Source organism: Theropithecus gelada, chromosome 2, assembly GCF_003255815.1.
Source record: "Theropithecus gelada isolate Dixy chromosome 2, Tgel_1.0, whole genome shotgun sequence".
NCBI classification, from domain to species: Eukaryota; Metazoa; Chordata; class Mammalia; order Primates; family Cercopithecidae; genus Theropithecus; species Theropithecus gelada.
In genome coordinates, this window is record NC_037669.1 from 49,404,506 (window position 1) to 49,419,741 (window position 15,236).

The 15,236-nt window shown below is 39.0% G+C and overlaps 1 protein-coding gene across 16 annotated transcripts in view; it reads right to left on the reverse strand.

Moving 5' to 3' along the window:
• Window positions 1-15,236, reverse strand: part of TMCC1 (transmembrane and coiled-coil domain family 1) — a 251,753-nt gene that overhangs the window by 39,890 nt on the left and 196,627 nt on the right. The window contains exon 1 of one of the 16 annotated variants that reach the window (XM_025376306.1): window positions 3,836-4,095. The exons of 14 other annotated variants lie outside the window; for them this stretch is intronic. In XM_025376306.1, coding sequence (XP_025232091.1) covers window positions 3,836-3,892 — 57 coding nt within the window. In that variant the 5' untranslated portion in view covers window positions 3,893-4,095. Of the gene's footprint in view, window positions 1-3,537; window positions 4,096-15,236 lie in introns of those variants that run through there. One more of the 16 variants, XM_025376312.1, reaches the window with a different exon arrangement.

The window sequence follows — 15,236 nt, forward strand, 5'->3', positions numbered from 1 at the left end:
AGCCAATTCTTTCACATATGATGAGCAATGGAAAGATTTCAGTTTTACTGATAAATTACAAATAAAGTAAAAGTAGGAACGTATATGATAAAAGGGACAGATTCAGGAATTCTGCATATGAAAGGAAAAACATTTTCTGCTTTGTATCTAGGTATCTGCGGGGACAGGATAGCTTAGAGAAAATTAGGAGCAGATAGATGGGGAAAGCACATTACGGTGCTATGAGATTATGGATACACGTTGTGAAAAAGACTGAGGCTTTACAATTTAATTCATTTTGCAATTATCTTTTCTTTATGTAAAACACTGAATAAAGGTGGAATCCCTGCTCTCAAGGAACACACAATCTAGTTGGTGAAACATGGAAATGATCAACTGAAATGCAGGTCCAATTAAATAAATAACATAGATATGACAGCAAAGTACTCTTTGAACACAGGAGGGAAGCATGTATTAAAAGAAGAGATAGGGGTTGGCTGGGCGCAGTGGCTCACACCTGTAATCCCAGCACTTTGGAAGGCAGACACAGAAGGATTAGCTTGAGGACAGGAGTTTAAGACCAGCCTGGTTAGCACAGCAAGATTGTGTCTTTACAAAAAAGAAAAAAATTAGCCAGGTTGGTGGGGTGAGTCTGTAGTCCCAGCTACTCAGGAGGCTAAGGTGAGAGAATCACTTGAGCCCAGGAGTCTAAGGCTGCACTGAACTATGATCATGCTACGGCACTCTAGCCTGCGCAACAGAGTGAGACCCTATCTCTAAAATAAACTTAAAAATTAAATAAATAAATAAATAAAAAGACGGGAAGGGGGCAGATAAGGCTCATTGGAGGAGGTAACAATAAAAATGAGCCTTGAAGAAATTAGTACCTGATAGAGAAAGGGTTAAGGAAAAGCATTTCGGGTTAACAGCCTAGTATGCAGAACAGTCCAGAAGAAGAAAATGTAATAGCACCTTCATGATAACTGAATGGCTGGCGAGGCTGTAAAATAATGGCACAGGAGAGGGCTGTAGTGAGAAATGGGCTGCTGAGGTAGTTTATCTAAACTACTGTTCTAAATTTTATGTCAAGGATATCACTGAAGGTTTCCCAATGATAAGAATAGTACAATCTCCTTTGGAATTTAGACTTATAGATCCAAAAGGCTACTTGACTATATCAAAATCTGTATGTCCAAAACCAAACATCATAATCTTCTTCTAAACCAGATCTTCTTACACTGTTCCATATCTCAGGAAAAGCATCTATCCATCAAACTACACAAGCAAAAACCAAACCAAATCAAAGCCTAGGAGCCATTCTTGACATCTTCTGCCTTCTACCTATATCTGATCCAACAATAAGGTCAATTTTACTTTCCAAATTTCCATTATAATACACAATACTCTCCATCTACCTCTACTGCCATCACCTTATGATGAACTCTTATCATCTCTCTCCTGGGCCACTCATCCTAATTGATCTACCTGCATTCACTTAGGTTCTCATTTAAGCTAAAGAAAGTATTTTTTTAAAAGGCCTAAATCACTGAATACTTAAATTCTTTTAGTAGCTTCCTATGATTTTAGAATGAACAAGAATCTGAACAGTCTATAAAGTCCTACATGGTTAGGCCCTGGATCTACCTCTCTAGATACAAATACAAAATATTTGTATTTTTTAGTAGAGACGTGGTTTCTCCATTTTGGTCAGGTTGGTCTCAAACTCCCAATCTCAGGTGATCCTCCCGCCTCAGCCTCCCAAAGTGCTGGGATTACAGGCGTGAGCCACCATGCCTGGCCTAGATCTTTGTTTTACAGTATGCTTCCTCTCCCACTTATCCTACCCCACTCTAGTCACACTGGCCTTGTTTCAGTGCCCAGTGCTTATCCTATTTTTTTCTCACCATAGTGCATTTGCAATATTGCCTACTTATCTGCCTTTCTTCAACTCTCAGCCTGCCCTTTTGCTAAATGCTGGGTATGAAATGATGAACAAAACAGTCTCTGCTTTCATGAGGTTTATGGCTGAGTGGGGAAAAGTGGTAGAGACAGAAAAACCAGTAACCAAACAATATAAACTGTGTAAAGTGCTAAAAAGAAAAAGAACAGAATGTTGTGAGAAAAGGATAGTGTAGGGGAGAAAAATCTGTTTTAGTCTGGGAGGTCACAGAAAGCTTCTTTTAACAAGAACACATTTGAACTGAGTCCTCAAAGATAGAAAAGGAGGTTGCTACTTTAATTAGGCCATAAATGAGGAAAAGCACTATTATAGTAGGTTTCACATGCCAGGAAAATAGAGAATTCGGAATTTTATCATAATTGAGATGAAAACAGAGTTAAAGAAAGTAGCAATTCAAAAGGAGAAAAATGAAAAGTATTTATCTATTCACTGCTTCTTAGAATTGACTTGGTTGAAAGGTTATGATCATCTTACCAAAAAGGCTTACAGAAGGAACAGAAGGATGCTGAGAGGAAAAGGTCAGTAAACAGGGAGGAGGGCACCTGCCAGTAACCTAATGGAGTATATGGAGAGTTGTATTTACAAGGCTTACATAACCAATGAGTCAGCAAAAAGTCAGGTGTCAATGGATCTCTTCTGTGGCCACTCTAAGCAGCTAGGAAACTTGGCTCTCTGAGATAGGAATATACCTTCCAGTAACACCTGCCTAAGTTAGGATGAGGAAAAGTAAACTCCAATGTTTAGAAAAAACATAAGAAATAAGATCCAACTTAAAGCAAGGTGATTCTGATAGGTTTTTGCAAATCTAATGCAACTCATTTCTCTAATTTGTAATAAAACACCTATTAAAGAATCCAGAAGCAAGACTCCAAAATCTGCTAAAAGTAAAACTTACATTTATCTTTTCTGAGGTCCATAAATATTGGAGGGCTACTCTCTACAACTATCTTTTCTCTAATAACGGCTAATATGTATAAACAGTAACAGAAAAAGGCTTCATATCAATAGAATTGGGTCTGGCAAAGAAAATGTACAAAAGAGAACATAAAAGAGATTCAGTCATAGTAAAAGCAAAGAGATACAGCATTCACAACCACTTGATATCAAACAGCAATGACAATGAACCCAAGACAAATATCCACCAACGCACAGCTATGAAAATAGCAGACTCCTTATCCTGCCTTCCTCCACCTCCATACTTATGTTCTCAGCCTATTACTGTTCCAGTGGCAACAACTCTATAACAGGAGGAAGGCTTTATTTTTCCTTCTCCCGCTTCAGACTATAGAAAAAGCAGGGGAAAAAAAGCATAATTATGACTATTCAAAGAAAAGAAAAGAGGTTTGTTAGTCTACATTCTTTGCTCTGGAAATTCCTGGCTTCTGTCTGTTGAGAGACACATGAGAAAACTTGGATTATCTCTGAAGGTCACAACTGAATGACCACAAGTTATGTTTCTCCTTCTGGTTCCCTTGGTCATCCTTTTCCATCAAATGTGATTTTGCAAAATGTTTTGGTTATTGCTAAGAAGCGGTTCTATACAGCTGATATAGAAAAGTCAAAAAATAAGAAAAAAAATCACAACACATTTATCTTACCAAAACCCCCTGTCAGGCAGTCTGCTGATTTTGCTTGCCACAAAGCTCATCCTTCATTTGTGCACTGCCAGAGCAAGCTTGGATCGTAAAAACAAATCACAACCTCTCTTGGCTATAAGCTCTTTCCATTTGTTTCAGCTTCCAAACTGCAGAGGAGCTGTGGCATAGTCTGTCACTGCTGCACATACTTGGTTTCCGAGAACAACGCTGCAAATGAGGACAGCTACCACTGGGAATGCTTTCCCCCACCAAAGAGCCAGCCGCAATGAAGGTTCTAGTGGATCCCTGGGCTTCTCACCTTCACAGTCTCAGAGAAGTGACTTTCACAAAACAGGCAGGTACAGCCGCACCACATCAATACCCTCGCATAGCCAATCCTCCGCAGTGCCCACACCTCAGCCTATATACAGTTTCAATTCTATCTCCTGTAGCAACTCTTAGAGCTTTCTATATCTGGGAGCCTAGGAGAACTCTGTGCTGAATAAACAGAAAGCTTCTGCCAAACAAGCATCCGTGTGTGTGCGCGCGCACGCAGTTTGCTAGAGCAGCTAATGCAAATGAATAGTTTGACTCTGAGAATGGAGATCACAGACAGTATCTGCCTCTCTTCTCCAGCTGTGAGCATCTTTTATAAAAGACAAAAGCACCACACTGGTTGGATTTAAAGCTACAGGGTATTAATTCAACATTCACATTTGTCTTCTCATTTAAATCAGATAAGGTTCAAAGAATCGCTTAAAGAAGATTAAAAACATTCTAAATAAAATAACACTTGTTTAAGTAGCTTGGTTCAGTAAATACAAAGAAAAAGCAATCTACCTATGTTTCAATAAAGGTCCAGAAGATTGCCAGAACAGATTTCCATGTTTTTCTAATGTTTCTTCTCTTATTTTTCATTTTATGTTGGCAAAATCATTTAAAATGAAAATAGAACATGAGTGAGAAAACAACTAGAAAAAGAAAACTGAGCACGAAACTCTAAAATTGTATTCACTATGGACAGAGAAAAAAATACTATGAAATCTAAGCAAGAGATTAAAACATCACAGTCATAAGCCCAGGCTCAGCCCCTGTATCATCACACATACTATTTACTGAACACCCAGGACACTACATGACAGTATTGAATATCTTACTAAGACTGATTCTGACTTGAAAAAGTCACTTTGGGATTTAGGCAAGTTATCAGATCTGAACCTTATTTCTTCATTTGTAAAAGCAGTTGTGGGGAACACACATAGGAGGAATTTAAATGATTACAAATATAGTGTGGCATGTATAAAGTATATCTACTAATATTTCTCTGAGGTTAACATGCAGAAAGGAATCAGACATGAAGACAATTTAATACAGTAAAGCTTATGAGCCTGGGGGTGTGATATGAGCCCTTCTATGAGCCTGGAAGTGTGATAATTTCTTTACTTTTAGTTAAGTATGGGTCTGGAAGCTCAGGCCAGCACAGTACTGACAGGTCAAAGAAGGTCTTTCTATCAGTATTCACCAGCTGCGTTTAACATTCTTTCACTTAAACCATGGCACCTTGAATGAATATAAAGAAAATGTTGGGTTGAAACCATGGCTCCAGAAATTCCTTTACCATCTCTAGAGACACAGAACTCTGACCCTGACTTTCCACAACAATAAATAATTTGATTTAATAGAAGTTTTGTTTTCACTTAAAGATTAGGTGGTAAGGTTTCAACTGAGTAAATACATTTCTACAAAAACAACGAAAACCCCAATCCTGTATCACTAGCATCAACACTAGCTGTTGTTTGCTTAACTCTGTTTACTAGCATTTTCAATATCTTATTTTAAGACAATCATGCTTATTGCAGAAAACTTTGAAAGTGCAAATGAGCAGAAAAGAAAGCAAAAACTATCTGTAACCTCACCACTTAGAAGACCAAACAAACCACTATTACCACTGTGATTTCCATCCCTTCAGTTTAAAAAATATATATGCACAAGTATTTTGTTATTTCAAATCAGTTGTGATTTCAATTTGAAGGACTCTATAAGAGAATCCGTATTTTTTCCCTTCCTTCTCTCAAAAATCACTTAGTGTAACTGTACTCCCATAGTAACATATCTGATGTGGGTTTTTAAATATACCGAGCTATTAGATTGTGTGCAGTCTAACATAAAATCTAGTAAGTTATTATTTTCTTCACAATTATACAGCTGAATGTTGGGGATTGTATATTCTTACCTGGGTAGGTACAGTATTTAATCTTTGGTAAGATTAATGTTTGTTACAATTCTATAATTTTAAGTACAATTGTTGGCACACACAGATATTTCCAGTGCTTCTTCCCTTTCTGAACACACATGGAAGACTACATTTCCCAGTTCCCTTTGCAAGGCCATGTGACTAGTTCTGACCAATGGGTTGTGAAAAAAGGAAGCGAGCCTGTAACCTGAGTGTGCAACCTAATTCCCTTTGCAAGGCCATGTGACTAGTTCTGACCAATGGGTTGTGAAAAAAAGGAAGTGAGTGTGTAACCTAAGTCAAAACATTTAATTGCTAACGTGAAGCTCTTTTATCCTCTCTTACCTTGCCACTGAGATCACTGAAGCATGTGTTGAGACATGGTGCCATGGATCAAATCTGCTTTGATTGGATAAACCACTAAATGGAGGACAGCTGCCCTGGAGAGTTGTCTGGGCCTAAAGCAGACTTTGTGAGAAATGTTCATTGTATATTTATATAAAAGTAATGATTTTGTCTTTTTGAAAAAAATTACCTTTTCACGTTTTTAGAGGTTCCACCAAGATGGCAATGAATTTATCTGACAGAACAAAGTAAACTGAGTTACTAGATAAATGTACCTCCTCACTGACTGTTTTAGCCTGGGTACATCTCTTCTTGGCTTCCAAAGGAAACCCTAAGTGGCAGTAGGACTTTAGTTTTGCTGACTTCCTTGTTCTCATTTGTTTCTTCTCTTGCTGACTTTTTGTTTCTGGTTTATGCATGGTCAGTAAGTTACTCCTCACTGATGGCAGCACTAATTGAGAATTTGGTTTTATGGTTTGACCATTTGAGGTCTCTATAGAAGAGTGATAGATATCTATTCTCTGTTGAATGAGAAATCAAAAAATAATCCAGCTCGTCAGTCTTTTTTCTCCATTTGTCTATGTCGAGTGTAATTCAATTAAGAATTCTGGCTCTGCGTGGTGGCTCATACTTATAATCCCAGCACTTCAGGAGTGCTGAGGTGGGCAGATCACTTGAAGCCAGGAGATTGAGACCAACCTGAGCAATGAAGGGGAACAGCTCTTTGAGCTCTGGACCAGTGAGGTTTTGTGATTCTGTGTTTACTTTTGACCCACGGCTAAAAAGTTGTAGAACTAAAGCCATAGCTCTTTATGTGCCCTGTAATCATTCTGGGAGGCTGAGGTGGCAGGATCACTTAAGGCCAGGAGTTTGAGACCAGCCTGGGCAACATAACAAGACCCTGTCCCTACAAAAATGATAAATAAAATTAGCTGGACATGGTGGTATGTGCCTGTAGTCCCAGCTACTTAGAAGGCTGAGGTAAAGGGATCACTTGAGCCTAGGAGTTTGAGTTGCAGTGAGCTATGATCATGTCACTGCATTTCAGCCTGGGTTTGAGTGAGACTCTATCTTTATTTATTTATTTATTTATTTTTTGAGACGGAGTCTCGCTCTGTCGCCTAGGCTAGAGCGTAGTGGTGTGATCTCAGCTCACTGGAAGCTCCGCCTCCCGGGTTTACGCCGTTCTCCTGCCTCAGCCTCCGGAGTGGCTGGGACTACAGGTGCCCGCCACCTCACCTGGCTAGTTTTTTTTTGTATTTTTTAGTAGAGACGGAATTTCACCATGTTAGCCAGGATGGTCTTGATCTCCTGACCTCGTGATCCGCCCGTCTCGGCCTCCCAAAGTGCTAGGATTACAGGCTTGAGCCACCGCGCCCGGCCAAGACTCTATCTTAAAAAACAAAACAGAAAGACCATGGCCTCTTGTTATATAAGTATAAAACATTTTCCTACCTTTAGAGAGTATTAATAAATTAGATTATAATGTCTCCTAAATTAAAGGACCTCGGATCTCATGGGTTTTACAGAGCTAAATAAGCACATATGTCAAACATCCCTACAAATCTAAGAAGAGAAGAAAGTGAACATCTGACACTTTAAACATGCTAGACAAAGAACAAAAGATTCTCCTTACAGATTCTACCAGTTTGGAAACGTTTTAAGAATCCAAATTCACATACTTAAGGTAAATATTTGGCAAATCCAGGCTAGTGTCAGAGTTAACTATAATACTATATACACTTTATTTTACTTGGGGTTTGTTTTCTCATGTAGAAAAAATTTAATCTGAACTTTGTAAACTTACTTATACAGGTTTAGTGATAAAATTAATATTATTCTTCTTTTGTAATGTTTAGTATTTTAAAAATGAAAGTTTGTGTTAATCTAAATTGAATCACAATGCTGACAAGCTTTTTATATCAACAGCAATTAGGAGTCAGCTTAAATATCTCCAGGATCTTATGGTAATTTAAAAATCACAGACTAATGTTAAATGGAGCTAATTAATAAGTATGTTTGGATGCCCAGATGAATTTCTAATTAGAATACTAAAACATTGTTTAAACACAGTTTTAAGCTTACATACTTTTGCTTGTTTTGTATATGCTATTAGAGTGGTTATATCTTTGAGTAATGTTAATAAATGGCTTCATTTTTGCCATGTTAAGAAGGTGTAAGAGATGTGTGTGGCTATAGAAAGTCTGCTATGTGTATTTGTGAGCTTTACTAATGAGCTTGTGTATGATGTAGTTCTTATTATCCATTCTCTCTACCCAGTTTTTCTCTCTGAAACAGAAGTCATAATTGATACAGGTGGTTGTAACTATACTAGGAACAATAGTAATAGAGAAATACAAGGTGTAAGTCTTTTTGTTTTTAAAGGAAAAGGAAAATCTTTTTGTTACAAAGTAAAGTGACAGTTTGTTGCAGAATGTGAAAGACAAATCATTTATTTATTTATTTTTTAAGATGGGGGTCTCAATCTGTTGCCCAGGCTGGAGTGCAGAGGTGCCATCTCGGCTGAGTGCAATGTCCATCTTCCAGTCTCAAGTAATCCTCCTACCTCAGCCTCTCAGGTAACTGAGACTGCAGGTGCATACCACCATGCCCAGCTAATTTTTGTACTTTTTGTAGAGATGGGGTTTTAGCATGTTTCCCAGGCTAGAAAGACAAATCTTAAAAAGTGAATTTGATTTGCCTTGGAAAATATACTGCTGGGATGTGAAAAGAAGCCATGAAACATGTTAAAATTTTGGCAAAATTTAATCAGCGTTGATGGGTTTGCGTCTTTGGTTTACTGATTAATGTCTTCATCCATAATATGAAAAATGATTCTTATTTGTGTGTAATTTTCTTAGAGAGCACAATTAATTCTCTGGCTTTATGTTGGATTATGTTCTAGATGATTAAATACAAAACAAATCAAACCACAAAGAACAAAGGTTCTTTACTTGTGAAAGAGCTTAGGTTCTTTACAAATTGTAGTACCTTATCTTTTATTCTCATTTTGATTAAATAATCAGGTATTGTTTCTTATCCATGATCCTATCTTAATCAGGGGCCCAAATCTCCTTTGTTAACTCTTTCGGTCTTGCCTTCCCCAAGACTGAATCTTTTTTTTGTTTTTGTTTTTTTTTTGAAATAGGGACGGTCTCTCTGTGTCATCTAGACTGGAGTGCAGTGCCTCAATCTTCCGGGCTTCAACTGATCCTCCCATCTCAGTCTCCCAAAATGCTGGGATTATAGGCATGAAACACTGTGCCCATCCCATGTTATCTTATTGTTCTATTTTTTGTGGCTATATGAGGAAGCCCTTTCACTTTCTCCTTAAACTACTTGTAACCCACATTTTAGTAGATTGATTCTGCCTCTGTGATCTGAACAAAACATTAAGTAGTATCTGATTTTCATGGAATACTGAGCATTCAGAAACGTACTGAGTTTTCCTTAACTTCTTATGGCAATATTGTTATCTGCATAGGATCAATACCAATCTCATCTCCTTTTTATCAAGATATAATTGGATTCTGTAACTGTATATACTGGAATCTCATAAATGAGAACATCACATTTGAGAATGATTCTCATTGACAAACTACTTTAAGAAACAATAGTTGACTTTATATAGGGAGCCAATGCCTAAAAAAACGTACTCCCAGGAACACTGGCCTGATTCCTGAGGTGGTAAGGAAAGTCACTTCCTGGCAAGCCTTAGAAAATACTGGGGACTTGAAGATGAGATTAATTCACCCAAATTTATATGTACTGCAGGTGAAATCTGGTGAGAGAGTTTCTCAGATGTATTTCCTAACCTTAGTATAGTAAATATTAAAGAGTGTTTAAAAGTCCAATCTGAATCCTTATGAAAACCTCCACACAGAAGTTAATTGTGTTGTCTTAGTAATTGCTCAAAACTGTATGGCTCTGGATTTGCAAAGATAGTTCAAGGATGTCCCTGTATGACTAACTAGCACTGTGGCTGTACCTATGTGAATAATCAGGCCAAACCTAATGAGACTGTCAGAAACTTTTACACCTGCAACTTCAGCGTGAATATGGGCTAGGTAAAATAAGGCTAAGACCTGCTAGGCTGCATTCCCAGCAAGTTGAGGTATTCTTAGTCACAAGATGACATAGGAGGTCACCATGAGATACAGGTCATAAAGACCTTGCTGATAAAACAGGTTGCAGTAAAGAAGCTAGCTAAAAACCATCGAAACCAAGATGGCGATGAGAGTGACCTCTGTTCCTCCTCACTGCTACACTCCTACCACTAGCTCCATGACAGTTTACAAAAATGCCAAGGCAATGTCAGGAAGTTACCCTATATTGGTCTTAAAAGGGAAGGCATGAATAATCTACCCCTTGTTTAGCATATAATCAAGAAATAAGAATGGGCAACCAGCAGCCCCTGGGGCTGCTCTGCCTATGGAGGCCATTCTTTTATTCCTTTACTTTCCTAATAAACTTGTTTTTACTTTACTCTATGGACTTGCCCAAATTATTTCTTGTGCAAGATCCAAGAACCCTCTCTTGGAGTTTGGATTGGGATGGCTTTCTGGTAACAAGACTAACTATTTTCTGATCAAAAATAACATTTGGAGATATTCGGGACGCTGAGATGGGAGAATCACTTAAGCCCAGCAGTTGAAATTTGCTTTGAGTTGTGATTGTACCACTGCACTCCAGCCTGGGGGACAGAGTGAGACCCTGTCTCTTAAAAAAAAAAGAAATCATAATTAATAATAACCTTTGAAAATTATTATTGATCACAAGAGAGATGGGAGACTGTCAGCAAAATTTATGGAAGACCAAAATGGTAAAAGATTTTGAGTGTCCTTTCAAGCGAATGCTAGTTGTTGTCTATTGGACCCTTTGAAGTTATCTGATTTTATAAAGGTGTGAATCTTTGTTTTTGGCTAGGCTGTTTTGCAAGTCTCTAGAGATAGAAATTACCTCATGGACAATGTTTGTGATGCAATGTGTATTAGTCTGTTCTCATGCTGCTCATAAAGACATACCTGAGACTGGGTAATTTATAAAGGAAAGAGGTTTAACTGACTCGCAGTTCCACAGGGCTGGGGAAGTCTTGGGAAACTTACAATCATGACAGAAGGGGAAGCAAACACAATCTTCTTCACATGGCGGCAACAAGAATTGCCAAGCAAAAGAGGGAAAGCCCCTTTTAAAACTATCAGATCTCATGAGAACTCACTAGCTCGAGAACAGCATGAGGGTAACTGGCCCCGTGATTAAATTACCTCTCACCAGGTCCCTCCCACAACACATGGGGATTATGGGAACTACAATTCAAGATGAGATTTGTGTAGGGACACAGCCAAACCGTATCATTCCGCCTGGCCTCTCCCAAATCTCATGTCCTCACATTTCAAAACCAATCATGCCTTTGAGGACTAAGCTCTGATTTTTATAAATCTTGCCCAAATTCCTATCTAAGGAGTCTGGGGAGTCATGCCCTACAAACCATAAATTCTCATCAGTCGGGTTTTATTTAACCCTATGTATCATGACTTACTTTCCAATCTGACTTTGGCATAACATTACGTGATAAAGAAGAAAATCAAAATATTTTACCCCAAAACATATTTCTCTGCCATATTTTGAAATGGCCTTGCAAAGCCATCCTTTGTAGGGGAAAATCTGCATCTGTAAAGAATCTCTATTAACATAGCTAGATCTTTTTCTTCCAGGCCCTCCCAATCCTGAAGAGATTAACTGAGAGTCTAGCACCTTTAAAAGGTCTGAATAGGAAACATTTGTCACCTATTGTCTCTAAGGGCAGCTACTATGAGACTTCAAAAGAACCTTGGTCTCCACAATCTTTTATCTTAACCTGAACATTTCCTTTCTATTAATCCCAGGTCTTTAGACAAACTCAACCAATTGTAAACCAGAAAATGCTTAAATCTGCCTATACCCTGGAATCCCCTGCTTGGAACTCTCCTTTGTGGACCAAACCAAGGTATTTCTCAAATGTATTTGATGGCTCATGCTTCCCTAAAATGTACAAAACCAAGCTGCAACCCAACTACCTTAGGCACATGTTCTCAAAACCTCCTGAGGGCTGTGTCATGGGCCATGGTTACTCATATTTGGCTCAGAATAATCTATTCCAATATTTTATAGAGTATGACTCTTTTTGTCAACACCTTCCCAACAGTCCCTGAAAGTGTTAGCTCATTTCAGCATTAACTCAGAAGTCCACAGTCCAAAGTCTCATGTGAGACAAGGCAAAGTCTCTTCTGCCTATGAGCCTGTAAAATCAAAAGCAAGTTAGTTACTTCCTAGATAAAATGGGGGTACAGGCATTGGGTAAACACACCCATTCCAAATGGGAGAAACTGGCTAACATGAAGGGGCTACAGGCTCCATGCAAGTCCAAAATCCAGCAGGGCAGCCAAATTTTAAAGCTCCAAAATGATCTCCTTTGACTTTATGTCTCACATTCAGGTCACACTGATGCAAGAGGTGAGCTCCCATGGCCTTGCAGGGTACAGCAGGGTACACCACTGTGGCTTTGCAGGGTACAGCCCTGCTCCTGGCTGCTTTCATGGGGTGGTGTTAGGTGTCTGCAGCTTTTCCAGGTGCATGGTGGAAGCTGTCAGTGGATCTACCTTTCTGGGGTCTGGAGAATGGTGGCCCTCTTCTAGCAGCTCCACTATGCAGTGCCCCAGTGGGGACTCCGTGTGGGGTCTCTAACCCCACATTTTCCTTCCTCACTGGCCTAGCAGAGGTTCTCCCTGAGGGCTCTACCCCTGCAGCAGACTTTTGCCCGGACATCCAGACATTTCCATACATCCTTTGAAATCTAGGTGGAGGTTCCCAAACCTCAATTCTTGACTTCTGTGTACCTAGGGGCTCAACACCACGTGGAAGCTACCAAGGTATAGGACCTACACCCTCCAAAGCCATGGCCTGAGCTCCTGGCCCCTTTTAGTTAAGGGTGGAGCAGGTGGGATGCAGACCACCAAACCTGTAGGCTACACACAGTATGGGGGTCCTTGGCCTGGCCCACGAAGCCATTTTCTCCTCCTAGGCCCCTAGGCCTGTGATGGGAGGGGCTGTTGCAAAGGTCTGTGACATGCCCTGGAGACATTTTCCCCATTGTCTTGGTGATTAACATTCAATTCCTTGTTACTTATGCAAATTTCTGCAGCATGCTTGAATTTCTCAGCAGAAAATGGGTTTTTCTTTTCTTTTGCATCACCAGGCTACAAATTTTCCAAACTTTTATGCTCTGCTTCCTCTCAAACACTTTGACACTTAGAAATTTCTTCTGCCAGATACTGTAAATAATCTCTCTCAAGTTCAAAGTTCCACAGATCTTTAGGGCAGGGGCAAAATGCCGCCAGTCTCTTTGCTAACACATAACAAGAGTCACCTTTGCTCTAGTTGTCAACAAGTTCCTCATCTTCATCTGAGACCATCTCAGCCTGGACTTTATTGTCCATATCACTAGCAGCATTTTGGTCAAAGCCATTCATCAAGTCTCCAGGAAGTTCCAAACTTTCCTGCATCTTCCTGTCTCCTGAGCCCTCCAAGTCTCTAGGAAGTTCCAAACTTTTCCACATTTTCCTATCTTCTTCTGAGCCCTCCAAACTGTTCCAACCTCTGTTACCCAGTTCCAAAACTGCTTCCACATTTTTGGGTATCTTAATAGCAGTACCTCACTCTATTGGTACCAATTTACTATATTAGTCAATTTTCATATTGCTATAAAGAAATACCCAAGACTGGGTAATTTATAAAGAAAAAGAGGTTTAATGGACTCACAGTTCCACATGGCTGGGGAGGCCTCACAATCATGGTGGAAGGCAAAGGAGGAGCAAAGGCATGTCTTACTTGGCGGCAGGCAAGAGAGCATGTACAGGGGAACTGCTCTTTATAAAACCATCAGATCTCATGAGAACTCACTATCACGGGAACAGCATAAGGGTAACTGCCTCTATGATTAAATTACTTCCCACTGGGTCCCACGACACATGGGGATTATGGGAACTACAATTCAAGATGAGATTTGGGTGGGGACATAGCCAAACCATATCACAGTGTAAATGAATTCTGTCTGGGAGAGAATATAAATCTCTTTGAGTCCAATTCTCATTTGGACTGATTTTAACATTTTATTGGTTCTTTTGTTAATCAGAGCTAAAAATCTCTGTGTGCTCAATTTGTACATAAGTTATAATTTTACTTCAAAAAAATAACCTTTCACATTTGGGTCTGTACTTTTCCTTTTTTAAAGCAACTAATTAAAAAGGAATTGTTTAGTTAGAGTTAGCAAGCTAAAGCCCTCTGCCTATTTTCTTAAGGCCTGTACAAAAGACCTACAAAATATTTTTACATTTTTAAGGAGTTATAAAAAACAATAAAGAATATGTTACAGAGAACATACAAGGGCCTCAAAGCTTAAGATATCTAGTATCTGGCCCTTTATTAAAAATGTTATCTGCAAATCCCTGCTTTATTTTAATATAAGCAATCAACTTGACAATATAGAAGAGGGTGAGAATTAAATCAACATTTTAGTAGCAAAGTCAAGTTAGGATCCAGACTGAGAAAATTTGTTCTTTAACTAAAAAACTATCATGATATGTAGCAGGGATATTTTATTTGATTACATGGAAGATTTCCTTTGAAAAAAGGAAAGAAACTTTTATGCCAGGCACAATGGCTCATGTCTGTAACTGCAGCATTTTGAAAAGCCAAGTCAGAGTATCAGAGGCTTTTGAATAGGGGCTAGGTAAAATAAGACTGAGACTTACTGCGCTGCATTTCCAGAGGGTTAGGCATTTTAAGTCACAGATGAGACAAGAGGTCAGAACAAGATACAGGTCATAAAGACCTTGCTGATAAAATAGGTTGCAGTAAAGAAGCCAGCCAAAAGCTCACTATATGCTAATTACAATGCATTAGCATGTTAACAGATACTTCCACAAGTGCCATGACAGTTTACAAATGCCATGGCAATGTCCAGAAGTTACCCTATATAGTCTAAAAGTGGGAGGAACCCTCAGTTCAGGGAAGTGCTCACCCCTTTCTCAGAAAACTCATTAATATTCCACCCCTTGTTTAGCATATAATCAAGAAGTAATAATACATATCCTTAGTTGAACAG